The sequence below is a fragment of the Coturnix japonica genome, chromosome 2, assembly GCF_054131305.1.
Source record: "Coturnix japonica strain WE chromosome 2, WE-NBRP24, whole genome shotgun sequence".
Taxonomy (NCBI): domain Eukaryota; kingdom Metazoa; phylum Chordata; class Aves; order Galliformes; family Phasianidae; genus Coturnix; species Coturnix japonica.
The window spans coordinates 86,560,933-86,577,545 of NC_140664.1; the positions used below are offsets into that span (position 1 = coordinate 86,560,933).

Genomic DNA, 16,613 nt, shown 5'->3' on the forward strand with positions numbered 1-16,613 from the left:
TGGAATTATTTTCCGTGAACTTCACTGTCTTTGAGCCCAAATACACTTTTGGTCAGCTACTGCTTGTTTTTGTGAAGGATGTCCCCATGTTTTAAACCTACTGTGTCTTTGGGTCCATGCAAAAGTGTGATCAAGACACTGCGTTAAGACAGAAATGCCTTCCACCCGATGACACCCAGTTTTCCAACTGAAGTAAAAAAAGTTGATTTCTGTTTGCCTTTTCTGTGACCATATTAAATTCATAAATTTATGTTGTATTCTACTCCACCTGTTATCTGTCACTGTTACAAACCAATGGCTTCTGAATTATTAAAGTTTTCCTTGTGTGGAAGTATGTAGCCTTTCTATGAATCTTTTTGAGTGCTGCTGTATTATTTTTAGATGAGAGAATCAGAGTTGCCCACTGTAATAGGGATGATGCATACTGTAGTTCAGTACTGTTCGCTGCTATAGTTTATGTAGCTTGCCATATATGCCTTACAGCCCAGTTTGCTCGTTTGGCTGCTGCTGAGTGTTTTGCCAGCTTTCCATGGATCTCTGTTATAATCCCATGGTTTTTGTAGTCAGCAATGCATCCAACATGCTGTAAGGAAAATAAGAAAGTAAATTTCTTAAAGATATCACTTTACATTTATCTGCATTAAATTCTACAGCACTTCCCTGTTATCAATTGTCTTACTAGTCTGAATAATAACTTATTATCAATGACAAATGACAATTTGTCATTTCATTGTTCGGTCCCTGTTCCTGGTAGCTTATGAATAAATCACTCCACTGTCACCAGTGACCACCCTCCATTGTGAGAACTGACCATTCATTTCCTATCTTTTAATGATTATCTATTAATTATCTATTAACTATCCCATAGTTGCTTAGTTTCACTGAAGTCCTTTTGTTAGAAATCTGATCAAAAGTCTTGTGAAAAGTGAAATAAATGCTACCAATCAATCTGGGTGGGATTGTGAATCAGCCCCCTTGACTCCTCCAAGTATATCTTATTTATTTGTGTGTCCTTATGGTCTGTATTTTATTATAGTTTGCTGTACTTTACATCATTTTTCTAAATGTTGTATTTGCATCCTTCCAGTCCTGAGATATCAAGACGGTTTAAAGTGAGAAGCTGTACGGCACGGTTATGGCATGGTCTGGTGGCAGTGAACAGTTCAGGTGCTGTCATTAGGGGCTGTAATGATGGCCTCCTAAGATTTTCAGAGTGCAACATACACTTACACAGTTTATGTCTGAGCAAAAGTAAAGGCTGAATTACACCTGGTTCCTTCTTCCTTTAATTTATACAACTTCCACTGGATAAGGCAGATGTTGTAAATTGTTGGGACTGACCAGTTTGTTGTCCTTCCTCATACAAAGAAGAAACTTTACTGGCAATAGAAGTCCCCTTTTCTTCATTTCTGGATTGGCTACAGTGGCCTTTATTCATTTCCAGTCTCAGATCTGAGTGTGAGTGAGTGGCAGTGAGTGCTTAGCTGCCAGCCGGGGTCGCACCCATCTCACCACGCTTCTGTGCAAAAGGGCTGCAACTGCAACAAAGGGCTGCAATTGCTCCACTGTTGTTCAAAACCTCTTATTAAGTTCTAGGAAAGAGTCATGTTTGAAATGTTATAGTTTGAAATGGAGAAAAATGTTTTTGTATTGGTGTCTTTACACTGTTCCAATTATGACCTTCAGAGTCTGCACCACAGCAGCTTCTTCCCAAGGGCAATAAGTGACGCTATATTTCAGATCTTGCCAACCCAGTGAACACAGTGGTCAAGCTGAATTTCACCTCCTGCAGGTAGCACATTAACAGTGGTGAATGGACAAACAGCTAAGTGCTAATAAGTGCAATGAATCTTATGCAACCAGATGCACGTCAAAGAAATGAAAAATCAGAAATTTGCTGCAATTGGGTTTTTTTTATTCTGTAATTTAAAATATTTGCTGGATATGATTCTGTCTGCAGTATTTAAATAGAAGTTGCACTTCAGATAAGACAAAACATGAGTTGAGGTGTTAGAACCATGTTTTATTTCTTTAAGATGTGGTTCTTTGTGCCGTGAATCCTTATAGAATCCTTACAGAAAAATGTTGTAATTTCTTATTTGTTTTTAAAGAGTTCTTTAAAGGTAGCAGTGTGAATTCTTTTCCTGCCAGTTATCTCTTCAAAAACATACCAAAATGGCAAAAACTGATGCTAGAAGTCAGATGCTTCACAGATCACGCTCAGTGATCATAGAAGAGCACTACATTTAGCCTAAGGATCGGACAGGAAGGCAGAAGTACAGTAATGAAAGGAACCTGTTGAGTGCTTGACTTGGCAGGCTAATTGCTCTGGTGTTTTGAAAAGGAAAGGTATGGCTGAATAATCAAAGCTAAATCACATTGTCATCGCATTTGATAGAAAGGTTAATAACCAAGACTGTATCCACATTAAACTGTCACATGTTTACCTAATTGCGAAGTATGCTTTTAAAGTGAAACTAATACCTAAGAGATAAAGATCTGGGGCCAAATTCTTTGTTGATATAAATTCTTTCTTGCTTCATTAATTGCAGTTGAGTGATGCTAATTAGTAGTAGAGAATTTGCCTCAAGACCTGTGTTATTGTTACCTACAGGCAGGACTGATAAATAAATAATAGTCTGTAAACTAATTTATAAATGAAGAATCATTTATATCATTGGTATGGCTATCATTGGTACGAAAGGCATTTAAGAAGAAGAAATTTTCATGGAGGTAGTGTTCCATGTCATAGTTAAGTTTAGCACAGTAGTACAATGTCCTGTTCTTTTTAAAGGATGCTGCATTGGACTGTCATTCAAATCAGACAGAGTTGCATGGAGGATCTGCAGCAGCCACTGAAAAATCTATTCTCATTTACTGTTACTTCCAAACAAGAAGCTGTAGTCACTAAAAGCCTAGCAATTAGAAACTTGGAATAACGAAAACGATCCATCGTGTTCTTATTCTTTTAATTTATTAACTTATTTAAATTTGTATGATGTCTGAGAAACAGCTGTTCTCATCACCTAGGCTGGTTTTCATCAGTAAGTGACAACTTTAAAAGATCATAATGTACAAATAATGACTTTAAAAAGGTAGAATTTGTCTGGACTCTAGGAGTTACAGTAGTGAAGCTCCTTTCAGTCTGTTTAATACATGTGTGAAGGATACGCTGCATGCTTACAGGTATAGCGGTGTGACTCAGGGTCTACTCCATTATAAAAAATAATTGAAAATTTGTGGTTTTCAGTGGACTGCTTGAGTTTGTGAGCACACTTTCCTGATAATGTGCACAGTATTGATTGCTTCTTTTTGCTCACAGTGTTACAGTATTAGACTCTTGAAGCAAAGAGCCCTAGTGCTTACAGAAACAGCCAGAAGTAAGCAGAAAAAAATAGTACCTCTTATGAAGTTGTATGCTACATTGCAGACCTACTTAAAGAATCATAACTACTTGTTGCAGCCTACACTAGAACAGATGATGCCAGCTGCCACCAAGACAAGGCTTTGCCACCGAAGGAAAATGCTTTACCAATCAGGCCAAAATAAGATCAGGCAGCTTATAAAAGCAGCATGGAGATAAGGACAGAATGAAAGTTGTTTTTTGTTGGTGTTGTTGTTGTTTGTTTTTTTCTAAGTTGTAGTGTGGATTTGGAGAGAGTTTTTTCCTTTTGGTTTTAAATGAATACTTTGCACATTCCAAGAAACTAGGTTTCAGGACTAGATTGGTTTTGGTGTAGATAAGATTTGTCATGGAGGCTGGTTCTCTTCTGTGAATCATGTAAATGCTTATCTAGTTCTTAGACTGTCATCAGTCTTCAGCCCTGTCAACTTTGAATTGCCCTTGGTAAAGGGCTGTATCTTTTTAACTTTCAATTCTCTAGAAGACATTGAGAGAAGACTTCTTATAGATGGAAAGTGCAGACATGAAGAACAAGGGAGAATTGTTTCAAACTTAGGTGAGATTTGGGTTAGATATTAGGAGGAAGTTTTTCACACTGTGATGGCACACTGGAACAGGTTTCCCAAGGAAGCTGTGGATGCCCCCTCCCTGGAGGCATTAAAACCAGGCTGGATGTGGCTCTGAGCAGCCTGGTCTGGTGACTGGTGACCCTGCATGTAGCAGGAGGGTTGAAACTAGATGATCATTGAGGTCTTCTTCAGTGCAGTCTGTACTACGGGCTGCTTTGCCAGCAGGTCAGGAAAGGTGATTATGTCCCTACTCACTGATGAGACCATATGTGAAGTGCTGGATCCAGGCCTGGCCTCATTAATACTCAGACAGGGATATACTGGAATAAGTCCAGAAAAGAGTGATAAAGATGATTAAGGTGCTGGAGCATTTCTCCTTAGAGGAGTGGATGAGAGAGATGGGACTGTTCAGAGCAGAGATGTCACAGGGTGAACCTTATCCATGTGTATAAATACCTAATGGAAGTATATAAAACAGACAACCAGAATCATCTTGATGTTAATGAGTAACAGGAGAAAAGGCCATGAGCAAATCCTGAAACGCACAAAATTTCACTTAAACCTAAGATAAACTCAGTGATTCTGTGATTCTGATGTTCAGAGTGCTTATGTTCAATTTCAAGTAAAGGAACCAGTCTCTTACTTGACAATTTATGGCATGGTGCTTTAGATATATTTGCTGGAGCACAAAAGTTTGCTTTGCTCTTCTGCTACTTGTCTTCTCTCATGTCCTGCACACTGGAATAGCAGTAGGCAGGAGCAAAGCCTGACATGTAGTTGCATTTCCTCTCACCTATTTGGTTTTACTGGAATCTGTGTTTGTGACATTTCTGATCAGCAGCCTGGACACTGTTTCAGGCATGGCATACTGCATCACTGATAGTTGTTTTCATGGTATGAGGGCTCATTTCAATTAGCTGTCTCATCCCAAAGCAAAAGAAGAACTTGCATTCTGTCCTATGGCTGGATATATCAAGGCAGCTTGTATCTCTTAACTGCAGATAGGTGTTTTTTTCTGTGCTTATCCAACAGGCTCCTAACATCAGTGACCCTATCACATTCTGGTGTGCCTTAAGTACCCAACGATACAGCTTGCCAAATGATTTGTTAGGACTGTTCTTTTCAAGCCAAGTCTATAAGTGAAATTTACATAAAGAAGTCCTTTTAGGATGGGCTTTAGATGCCTTCACATCACACAGTCTAAAAAACGTGGTGGCCAACAGCACATAGTAGGTTGTATGACAGTCTGAGACACTAGAGAAATCCCTGGGTAATGTAACATAAGTCCCACATCACCTGCATTTGGTGGAAAGCAGCGATCAATAGGAAGTGCTATCCAAGTTTAAACAATTAATGAGCAGGAAGTTAAGAACGTTTCACCAGTTTACTGCATCTGAGTCGCCATTTTGTGCTTCAAAAGAACTATTTTCAGCATCTATCAACTTCTTTTGTTGGCACTTCCAATTCCCCAGGTCACCCTACTCAGCCTTTCTCTCATTCTGTTGTCCCTCGGATCTCTGAGACAGGTGACACACAGTGTGTTATCAGGGCAAATTTCAGTACTTAGAGGCAATTAAGGCAGTCCTGGTTTCTAGCTTCCTCATCTCAGGGCAGGTCCTTATGCAGTGTTCATGCAGAGCACCTTATAGGGATAGTTCCATCCAGTCCTGACACCCTTGAGGCCCACTGCACGATGGCTCTCAGGACTAAAGCGCTTTTTGGAGTGCAGCAGCATTCATAATAACAGGATGTTATGCAGTCAGTGCATGTTTATAGATGAATAGGTTAGATGTTCAATATGTAGATGGGTCAGGGCTGGCTGAAAAGTCTCTTCTGGGTACGATACTGATGACAAAAGTGTGCATGTAGGGAGAGAGTTATTTTGCATGTTCGAATATGGGGCATGTTCGAATAGTAGCTGAATGAGTATGTGCTTAATAGCAAGATCTGCCTGCTGCCTCACTCAAAATGATTATTGGGCATTTTTTTCCACTCAGTTGCAACTTCATTATACATTATTCTCCTGAGGGATATTCCCTTGCTAGCTATCTTCAGTGAATCATAAACTTGGTTCCCACAACATTAATGACACTTTTTGAGTTCTTGGTTCATATAAACTTTTATTACTTTCTGGGAAGCTCTGCATTTTTTGTGGCTATTATGTCAAGTAGAAAGATGGAAAGATTGAAGCTGTGACAATTACTCTTCTAACTCAAAACTTTTTGAAATGAAACTATACTTTTTATTCATAACAAAAGTAACTTCTGAGTTCTGACTAGTTTAGAATATTGACCTTTCTGTGTCCTTTCTTATGTCACATCAGACCATAGCAAGGAAATTACAAAAAGTGCTTTGTCTTTATATCAAGGGGATGTGAGGAGGACTAGTCTCAATTTCATCTTTGCTAAGTACACATAATTTGTTCTCAAATTTATTCTGCAACCAGCAGAACTGTTGCAGGTACAGAAAAGGTCTGACTTCTTACCGTGATCCAAGGATGCTCAAGGAAGACAAATGACTCTGTAGATGCTGTCTTTGAGATTTGTAGAGCTGTCACTGGGTGTAATGTCAAAGATTGTAATGTCCCATATCCACAGAGGATATCTCTCAGCACATTGGCTTTCCAGATGATCTTTTCATAGATCTCCATCTCCCTTCCCTGGATAAGTCAGGTGTACGTTGTATCTCTGGATAACATGGTTTCACTTTGAAAACTGTTTGGAGATTGACACTGGAAAATTTTTTTCTTACTTAGTGAGACATCTTACCAGGGGTAGATAATACTGTTGCTGTAGTTGAAGGTTTGCACAGTGACCTGTATATTTACAAATGACAAATCATGCGTTACTCCCTGTCACGCTGCGAACTGCAGCTTGTTTGAGTTAATGACTAGAAATAAGAAAATTAAGATGGCAGAGTGCTGTCCTTGTCAGCTTGAGTAACCTGAGACTTGCTTCTCTTCTGCAGAATTTCATAGTCTGAACATGGTTGTGTAGAGCCCTTCTATGAAAGGTCTCAGTAATGACTTACTTGGTGCAGGTTTAGTGGTAAAATAACTAAAGCCCACCACAACTCAAGGGTCTAGGATCACCTTTCCATCAAATCAAAGAGGGATCCAATGGAAATCTTCTTCCATTTGTTGCTCTCTGAATGATAGAAGTGGGCACCCTTAACTGGAGAAAGACTTCTCATCCGCTGCTCCTACAGCAGCAGGGAAAGAGAAGAAGCGTTTTATTTAAAGAGAAGAAAAACTACACAAAATTTGAAACAACACAAAGTTAGCAATGCCTTAATAGGAGGCATTTCTGATGTGCAGCGTTGGGAGAACTGAGGAGTCTCTAGGAGGATGGAAAGCATGTATTTGTGCGCTAGGAAGATAAAGGTGTTTGTTCTTGTTACAGTTTCTGGGCTTTATGTTTGCCATTAGACTGACTGCATGCATGAAGAGAACAGTGCTGAATTAATTGGGGCAGCTTGCATGTGAGAGCAGGGCTAAATAGGGCAGTGTGGGAATGCAATTATAGCTAGAAAACGGTGTATGTATTTGATCCATAAAAATCTTTGGTGCTTTGTTGGAATGGAAACGCTTCTTTTAGATGCTGAGGAGGCAGAACAGGGAGAACTATACAGACTAAGAATTGAAAGGAGACCTTAAGTTCTCTCACCTTCCTCCTAAAAGTCATTCTCTTCTCCCAAGATTCTCATCTTCTTTCTGTCTTCAATACCAAGACAATTTAAGATGGTACAAGAGGATGAACATGCCTTGCCCTCTTCCCGGATGAAATGCCCAGTGTCCTCTCTTCCATTTCCAGATGTTCATACTAGGCAATTAGAGCTGGTGTGAACACTTCTCTGTTCTTCCTTTGTGTAAACTTTAGAAGTGAGGAGAGAGGAGCTACAGATGAGCACCTCAGCAGGTGGATGTCTGCCCCCAAATTGGAGGAGATTGCCAACTCATCTATTTCCAAATCAGAACTGCTGCTCAATACAGTTTTTCTCACTTTTTCTTCATGCTAACAAGCACAGGTTCTATTTATATATACACATTCATACATATTTGTATTTTTATATCAGTATTTTGAATTTTATGACACGTTATTCGTTAGATTTTTAGGTGTATTTTTATGAAGATGTTCAGAAAGCCCTCTGGCCCTGTGTGAAATAACTTTCAAATAATGACATAAAGAGAAGACTGCAGCATCAGTGCTCTCTCCAAAAGAGAGAAAAGGAAGCACTCAAGTAAAATGAGAAGCAAGGTGTTTTGTGTTAGTCTTTGAAATTTTTTCTTGTATGCTAAGAGCCCTACCCACTGGACTTTTCAGATCCCAAGAGATGTCTTTGGCAAAACTTCTAGACTTTTCAGGGCTTGATTTATGTGTACTAATGCACATTTAAAAACACTTTTTCACAAGTGTAAAAGCCGTTCTTTAAGAGAGAGAGGAAAAAAAATGAAAAACAACAAAAATTATCAGCTCTTCTCTAAATTTTAGTGAGTTGTGAGTCTCAATTCAGGTAGGCTCATGCTGCTTGGCCTCTCAGCCTGTTCTTGTGGAGGATCTGATGCCTTCCATTTGCTCCCCTCTGTGTTACATTTCCAGAGCTCATTCACAGCTGTCTTCATTATTCACAGCTCTGAAGTGATGAAAGGAGAAAAAAAGCAAATGTTGTAGCTTGATGTTAATTGTGAGAATGTTTTAGGAGGGGCAGTGGGCATGGAAGCTGTGCAGGTGGTGACCTTTGCTGTTGCCTTACAGGAATGTCAGCTCTGCTGGAGAGGAGGCCCGCAGAAGGATGAGGGAGTGTGATGGCCTGACGGATGCATTGCTGTACGTGATCCAGTCTGCTCTGGGGAGCAGTGAAATTGATAGTAAGGTTTGTCATCTTTGTCTTTTCAGGAGCAAGAAATCCAGATATTTGGCGTACCTCAAGGCTATAAAGTAGGAGTTTATATAAAATGTGTCCCAAGGGATGCCTTAGCAAATAGTAGTTTCAAGCATCGTTTTCTTTTTTGTCTCTTGAGCTGTACATTTCTGTGTGCTAAATATTGGGTTTGTGTCTAGCTATGTAATGTGTACAGGTAAGCATGCATTCTTCTCGCTTTGATTGCTATCAGAGAAAATACAATAACTACTTTAAGAACAGCAAATATGTCATACTCCATGTAAACTTTCTTACACTACTCTGCCAGGTTCACCTTCAAATTGATTTTTGCTACCCAGTATGAGACAGAACTAATAACAGCATGGTAGACTTACAAGGCAAACGAAGAAAAAAAAAAAAACAAGTGGGCAATTAGTAAGCAGTTTCACAGTGCTACCAGTGTGACATCTTCTTTGAGAAGGATCAATGAATGCTTTCAGTAACTTTTAAGGTGTATTTTTATGTCAGCATTACTCTTCTGAAAGTACTAGGATATGGACAGGACTCTTCAAAGTTGGACGGCACTGTGTTTAATTAAAAGGAATTCAAGGACTTACAAGCTGAGGAGTTGTTGTACATCAAATACATTTAAGCATTCCACAAAAAAAAAACCCAAAAAAACAAAAAAAACAACCAGTCTCAATTACCTTCTGCATCAGTGTATTATGTTAAAGCACTTCCAACAATCTTGGCCAGTTTGCCATGCCTTAAAAAGAGAAGCGACATTTTAAAGTCTTCTGGCTGTGCATTTCTGAATGATCAGAGTTTTCCATGGACCTCTGATAACTTGCAAGTTCAAAATCTCCAGAATTTTCTGTTCATTAACTAAACCAAACAGATGAAAATTGCTGATGCTTTCATGGGAGGGAGGAAGAAATGATGAAGGGTTTGAAGCATGTGGTGCGGATGTAGTGGGCACTGCAATTCAGATGTCTAGGATCACCTTTCCATTAATAAGCATAATGACCAAAAGAGGCCAACACTGAAGGCACTCACCATGCTTGCATCAGGGTCCAGAACAAATCCAGCAGCCACCAGCTGCCTCCCACCCCTTCATCTCACTTCCTGCAGACCAGCTCGGAAACACAGGGGTGCTTTTAGCTTCATTAGCTTTGGAAAAGCTGAATCAGGAATTGTGTCAAAACCTGCCTGATTCAGCTTGGCTGCAAGGATGGAGAAGACAGGGAACTTCAGTGGAGGAGACGAGGAGGTAGATTAAGGTGGTGGAAGTAAATTGCTGACTTTCTCACAGCTTCGCTGATGCTCCTTCTTCATAGATGACTGAGCTGATTTCAAGGTTGTTATACTATTAAAAGGGTTAAATAAGTAGCACAGTAAGCTCTCTGTTTTGCCTCTTATCACTAATATAAAATATTCCATTTATGCTCTCATTTGTAGCTGTTACGACTTTGTAAAATCTGTAGGCTGCGATACAGAGGAAAAAATGAGGACATGAGAGAAGAATTATTCTCCCTGCCTGATTAGTTTTAACGTCCCGTCTAGCAGGATTTTAACTATGACATAAAGCACTTGTGCAGCTAAATGCAAAACTCCATATTGTTGCCAGAGGTCTTGCATCCTTTTCCCAAAGTTGAAAGTGATTTTAATTAAACCCAATATTTGAATAACTGCCTCTAAATCACTTTTTAATCTAGTGGCTATTCATGATGAAATGTAAGAAATATCTGTAGGAAAGAGAAACACAAGGTCCCTTGGAAGTTCAGAGCTACAAATCAGAAAGAATAAAACCTACTTTCTTTTCTTGTATGAGTTCATCCAAATGGCAAAGGTGTCAGTTGCATTTGAGGCATTATCAGTTTCTACTGCAAGGTAACACTGTCCTTGTGGTAGACTCAGTTAAAACTGTTTTCTTTACAGAATGAGAATTTAAAGTGTGAAAATTAATACTCATAAGAAGGGACAATAAAATGTCAAACTTTAATCAACACAAAGCTGCAACTTAAGCAAGTTGCAGTTGTACAGAAGTAACTATTAGCAAGAGTCAATAAGATTCAAATGCGGAATACTAAAGAAATGTTAAAGGTAGTAAACTTAGAAAAATACTGTGGTCACTAAAAGGTCATAGCATTCAGGGAGGAAAGATAATCTAGAAATTTTTGCATTTTTCTATGTATATTTTTCTGTATATGTTTGTGTGTTTGGCTGGAGATTTCAAATCAGTGCAAGTTTAATTTGAAGTTTCGTCTCCTTTAAAAAAAAAAAAAAAAAAGATCCTGTCTAGATGAGTCTGTTTAATACCCTCTCTAGAACCTTGCTGTCTCAAAAGCTGTGCCAAATATTACAAGGCATAAGCTCATACAATACATGGAAGTAAATGCAGCTCCATCTGCTTGCCTGGCTGGTGAATATGGCAGAGTAGGATAGAGCTGAAACCTCGTACTCACTCTCTTCTGGGTTAGTGGAGCAACAGAGCTGGAATGTAGTTACTATTGCTTCTGTATCTATAGAGCACTAGGAACAGTTGAAATAGATACAGTCAGATAATGACTTTTTCTTAACCATGCTCTCTACCTTCATAAAATTAAATGCTGATTCATCTTGTAATGGATAGCAAAACCAAATTGAACCAACAAAATGAACAGGATTTAAACAAGTCTAAAACTGAACTTCTTTTAGACTTGCAGAAATTATGCTGAATTACCAATGCCATCTTTTTCTTCCCCTGGGTCTGTTTCAGAATTCCCAGCAGCATCTTTTACAGAAGGCCCAATCTATTTAGGGGACAAATAGAAGAAAGGAAAAAGCTGTCCACAAATTATTTGCAGCCTGACTAAAAGCAGTAAAAACATCAAGTCCACTGAAATTCATAGTCTTGCTCTTTAGCCTACAGAAACATAATCAGTTTATGCTACAAATATTTCAGAAACAGAACTTGGAACCCATTTGTTCTGACAATTATCACCGATATGATTGCAGAAATAAGTGTTTCTTTTGGTTTAAAGCCAACAAACATACAAAACCATTGCCATTTTCATTTTTTGTTTCACATAAGGCTCCTGTATGAAGTTCAGGATGACAATAAAAATCTCATGGAAAAATATTGCTGAGACTGTTTTTTGTTTGTTGTTTTTTTTCCATAAAAAGTGTGTGAGTGTGTGAGACCCTGCCAGATTTTCTAAATCTCTTAAGCAGTGGTTACCAAGGAGGTACTCAGAAACAAGCGGATAAGAATTGTACTGGGAAAATGTATCTGGAAAGATCAATTATGTTTCATCTGCTTTGTATACAGAATGAGCAAGGGAAGTATTTTAACTTCTGTTTTTCTTTTATTTGTTTTGTTATTGTTTTTTTTGTTTGTTTGTTTTTGTTTTGTCACACTTTTCAGACCGTTGAAAACTGTGTGTGCATTTTGAGGAACCTCTCATACAGGCTAGCTGCAGAAACATCTCAGGGACAGCAGATGGGAACAGATGAACTTGATGGATTACTCTGTGGTGATGCCAATGGAAAAGATGCAGAGAGTTCAGGATGCTGGGGGAAGAAGAAGAAGAAAAAGAAATCACAGGATCAGGTAATGAAAGATACTTGCAGCTGCATTGCAAGAAGTTGGAGTGTCCATCGCGAAAATTAATTATTGTATCATGAAGAGTAATTAATGCACATTAAGCACATGGGGCATGATGTGTATAACTGTTGCCTACTGAGACCCATCACTAAACCATTTCCCCTAGTACCATATCCACATATCTCTTGAACTAGGGATGGGGACTGTTTCCTGGACTGTTTCCTGGACAGCCTGTTCCAGTGCTTGACCAATTTATATATGTGTATTTGTTTCAGGATTAGTTTCATACTCTGCTTCTGCATTTTAAGAGAAAACTGTCTAGAACCAAATTAAGCTATGTGAGTGAATATGCAGAAAACACATATGTTTTCATGTAATTAGCGCTGTTTCCAAAGATTGGAAATTACAGTCGTAATTTTGCGTAAGTTATCTGACTGGCTTTCATTTTAGATGCATGTAGCAGAAATGCTAAGTCACAGCTTAACTCAGTGATTGAGCACCTGGTGGGAAGGCAGAGCCAACCTGGGGGAGCTCAGCTGCATGCAATGAACCTGAGTGACTGGAAAGGGTGGAGTCAGAATCCACTCCTTACCAGACCTCATTTATGGGCTGGCAGTGAAAGCAAGGGTTTCCTGCTGGAGACCCCTGCCTGCTTGAGGTCTTCTGAAGGTTAGTTACTTCTTTCCTTTGTTTTTGTGCTCGCAGCTGTTGCATTTAAGCAAGTCCTCACTTCCTGAAGCCTAGGGTCTTGATGAAGTCTAGGATCTTGCTATTCTGCTGTTGTTGCTATCCTTTCCATCACGTTACTGTGCATTTAAGTTAATATTGTGTTTATTTTATTATTTTCTTATTCTGATTAAAAAACCTAAGAATGCTAGTAATGATATTATAGACCATGTTGTATCAGTAAATATCCTAGGTAGTGTTGAGAATGGCAACTGACTTAGGATTTTCTTCTAGCTGTGACAGCTACAGGTGTTTCTTTTAATAGATTTGGTCCTTTCCGTTACCACCTATTTCTCTTTCAGATTGCTCAAAGACAATGCTCATTTGAATAAGCAATTAGGCAGACAAGGTATTTGAGTAAATGATTTAAACCGCTAGGGGAAATACTTGGTTCATAAAGGCGGCATCTATTAATATGGGAAAGTTAGAGGAATATGAGCTAAGATTCATGCTTATGGTTAGTAAGCTCTTGTGACTGGTAAGGCTTTTAATTTCACCAGCTCTTCTTGTTAAACTCTGCAGTCATCAGATATCTTGTATTTATTATGACCTCTTGTTGGGGTTCTAGTGTTAAACGACAGTGAGGTTAGCAAGTGGTAAAGCAAGTTATCATAGAATTGTAGGAGGTAAAAGGGACCTCCAGAGATGGATTCTACTCCTTCCAACACCCCCTTCTCCCAAAGCAGGGCCCTTACAGCAGGCTGCATAGGTAGGTGTCCAGGTGGATCTTGCGTATCTCCATAGAAGGAGATTCCATGGCCTCCCTGGGCAGCCTGTTCCAGTGCTTCATCACTCTCACCATTCTTTTGCATGTTAGTATGAAACTTCCTATGCACTATTTTATGGGCATTTCACCTTGTCCTTTGTTTATCTCATAAAGTAGTCATTGCCCCCATTCCTACATTAACAGTTCTCGCGCTGTGCTTGTGGTTATCAAAAAATCCAAAACAAAAATAGCATGTCTGGATATGAATGGGTCCTTCTGTCTTTCCTTCTTGATGCTCTGTTTTGGAGGATTTTCTCTCTTCCTCTTTCTCATCTATTTTAAATCTTCCCTGTTCCTTTTGTAATTTTTGGATCTTGGGCTACTTTTGTTTCATCATTCCTATTAGACTTCATTCTATTCTAAAGATTCCTTAGAACTCATCTTCCTTCTCCTCTAGGCCTTTTGATTGTTTTCCTTTACAATAGACAGGTTTCTGTCTTCTTGTGGTTACACTTTGCATGTTTCTTTGATCATTTGTTATCATATGCCACATGGGAAAAGCATCTCTAGATCTGCTCATGTTTGTCAAATTTAAGGGTTTAATATATTAAAATAATAGTAATAATAAAACTCTGCAAGTCTTCTCAGTTTTACGTTCACTAGGCTTTCCTGCAATGAGGAAATTAATTTATCCTTTCCAAACCTAACTTTGAGCTGCCCAGTACTCCTTTACCTAAGTAACATTACAATCATATTTCTAATATTTTTTTCTTTCATTTCTTTTTCATCTGAACAGACTTTCAGGACCTGGATACGTTCATTACTACTGAACACTAAGATTAAATGGAAATCTGGAGGGTTTTTGTTTTGTTTTTTTTCCCCCTTGCAAGAACCTCTTACAACTGGATTGTTTTGTGTTCCTCAGCATAGGCAGAATTCACCTAATCCAAATCAAGCTTATTTATGCTTTCTGCAGCTTCCAGGAGAATGTTTTTTAGGTGTCTTTTGATTATATGTTGTCACCCAGCACACTGACTGATGCACTGTGCTTTACACATATACATGTTCCTTTGCAGTAATCTCTCACTTTTTCTGCAAGACTTAATTTTTTTCCAGATAATGCCTTTCATAATCTCTTTTCAATTGCAGTGCTTAAGCTGTTACCTGCTACTCATTCTATCCATCAGAACAGATTTCCTTCTCTTCTTGGGATGCTATATTTAGAATGCTCATTTAAGTACCTCAGCAGGGAAGCTTTTATCCTCTTAAATATGTCATAATATAGTTCTGAAGAGCATTCTGCTAATGGACATTGTTTTACCTGTATATACCTGTATAAGCAATGCATACGTGTGGAGTCTTCATAGAGATATGGTAATTTAAAATATCTGCAACTCTTAAAGCACTACACGTGGCACTGAGGTTGAAATCCTTGGAAAGAAATCTTAGCAAAAGACAGATATAAAAATAATTACTTAATCAGATGCTTCTAGGTTGAGCATCAGGTCAATTTTAGTAGGTTGTATAGGCTAGGAGTGCATGTTTTGTTGCCTGAGAAGTAGAAAATATAGTAAATAGAAGTATTTTTTCTTTTAAGCTCCATACCAATGGTATTTACAGATATAAAGAGTTCAGTGTTTAAAAACCAGGATTTTTTTGTGTGTGTGCTTCCTTTTGTGTTCTTCAGACTTTAGCCTGTCACGTTAGAGGAAGTGATGCCGATGCTTCTTGAGCACATGCAGAAATTGCATCATAGAATCATAGAATGGCTTGTGTTGGAAGGGACCCCAAGGATCATAGAGTTCCAACCCCCTGCCACAGGCATGTTTGCCAGCCACTAGATCAAGTACTCAATTGGATTGCCCAGGGCCCCACTATCTTGGCTATAAACACCTAAAGGGATGGCCCTAAGCATTGTGATGCTGCAGTACAGGGAAGTCATTTCAGTTCTGCAGCCTGCTACATTTTATGTCCCCAGAGAACATGTGCTGATGGTATAACTATCTTTCTTTTCTGGCAGCACCATGGAGTTAGTGTATAATGAAACTGTCTCTCTTACGAAGATGAAGTTTACTTTACAACGTGGGGAAAAATGTTCAGGTTTTAATGGATGTAGTTGTGGGATCTTCCTGTAATGGTATAGTTCTTTAGTTAATTTCTCAAGGGTATATTTTCACAAATTCCCTCTGAAGTGACCAATGTAGGCTTACATAAGGTCATCTTTAATATTTTTAAATTGAAGTATACAAATTATCTAAGAAGTTCTAGTAGCAGAATTACTAAAATAGGGCAATAATATCAAATTTGTGTGGCATGCAGTCGAAGTCCTAGTTTAAGAAAAATGAATCCTATGCTCACCATAAAACAGGGGAAAACCTCCTTTAATGAGGTTACTTCTAGCTTGTAAAGAAAGTAAGTTAATCTTGTTGTTTCATAGTATAGGAGGCAATTACCGCTATTTGTTATATCACTCTGAATTCTCCCTGTGGTCAGCTGTTAACTGAGTTCTCACCACATGAAGCTCCCCAGCTGCAGGGGGCTGCCTCCCAGACCTGAGCATAGTTGTCACATTGGTGTCTCTGCCTCATGTCCTGCCACGTTCCAGACAGATCTGAATTTCTCTACCTCTGGAAGCTTTGTTACTGCTTTTAGTATTCTCACTGTTGCCAACAGGTTTGTTCTTTAAGCTGTGTGAGGAACGTGAATTATGACAGAAAGCAGTTAAGAAAATTGTGTATGTGATCCAATTTCAGCAAAAGAGCC

At 38.8% G+C, this 16,613-nt stretch overlaps 1 protein-coding gene across 25 annotated transcripts in view; it reads left to right on the forward strand.

Moving 5' to 3' along the window:
- CTNND2 (catenin delta 2) overlaps window positions 1-16,613 on the forward strand; it is a 587,225-nt gene that overhangs the window by 490,883 nt on the left and 79,729 nt on the right. For all 25 annotated transcript variants that reach the window (XM_085537861.1, XM_085537872.1, XM_085537859.1 and 22 more), the window contains 2 exons: window positions 8,727-8,844; window positions 12,239-12,424. In XM_085537861.1, coding sequence (XP_085393987.1) covers window positions 8,727-8,844; window positions 12,239-12,424 — 304 coding nt within the window. The remainder of the gene's footprint in view (window positions 1-8,726; window positions 8,845-12,238; window positions 12,425-16,613) is intronic.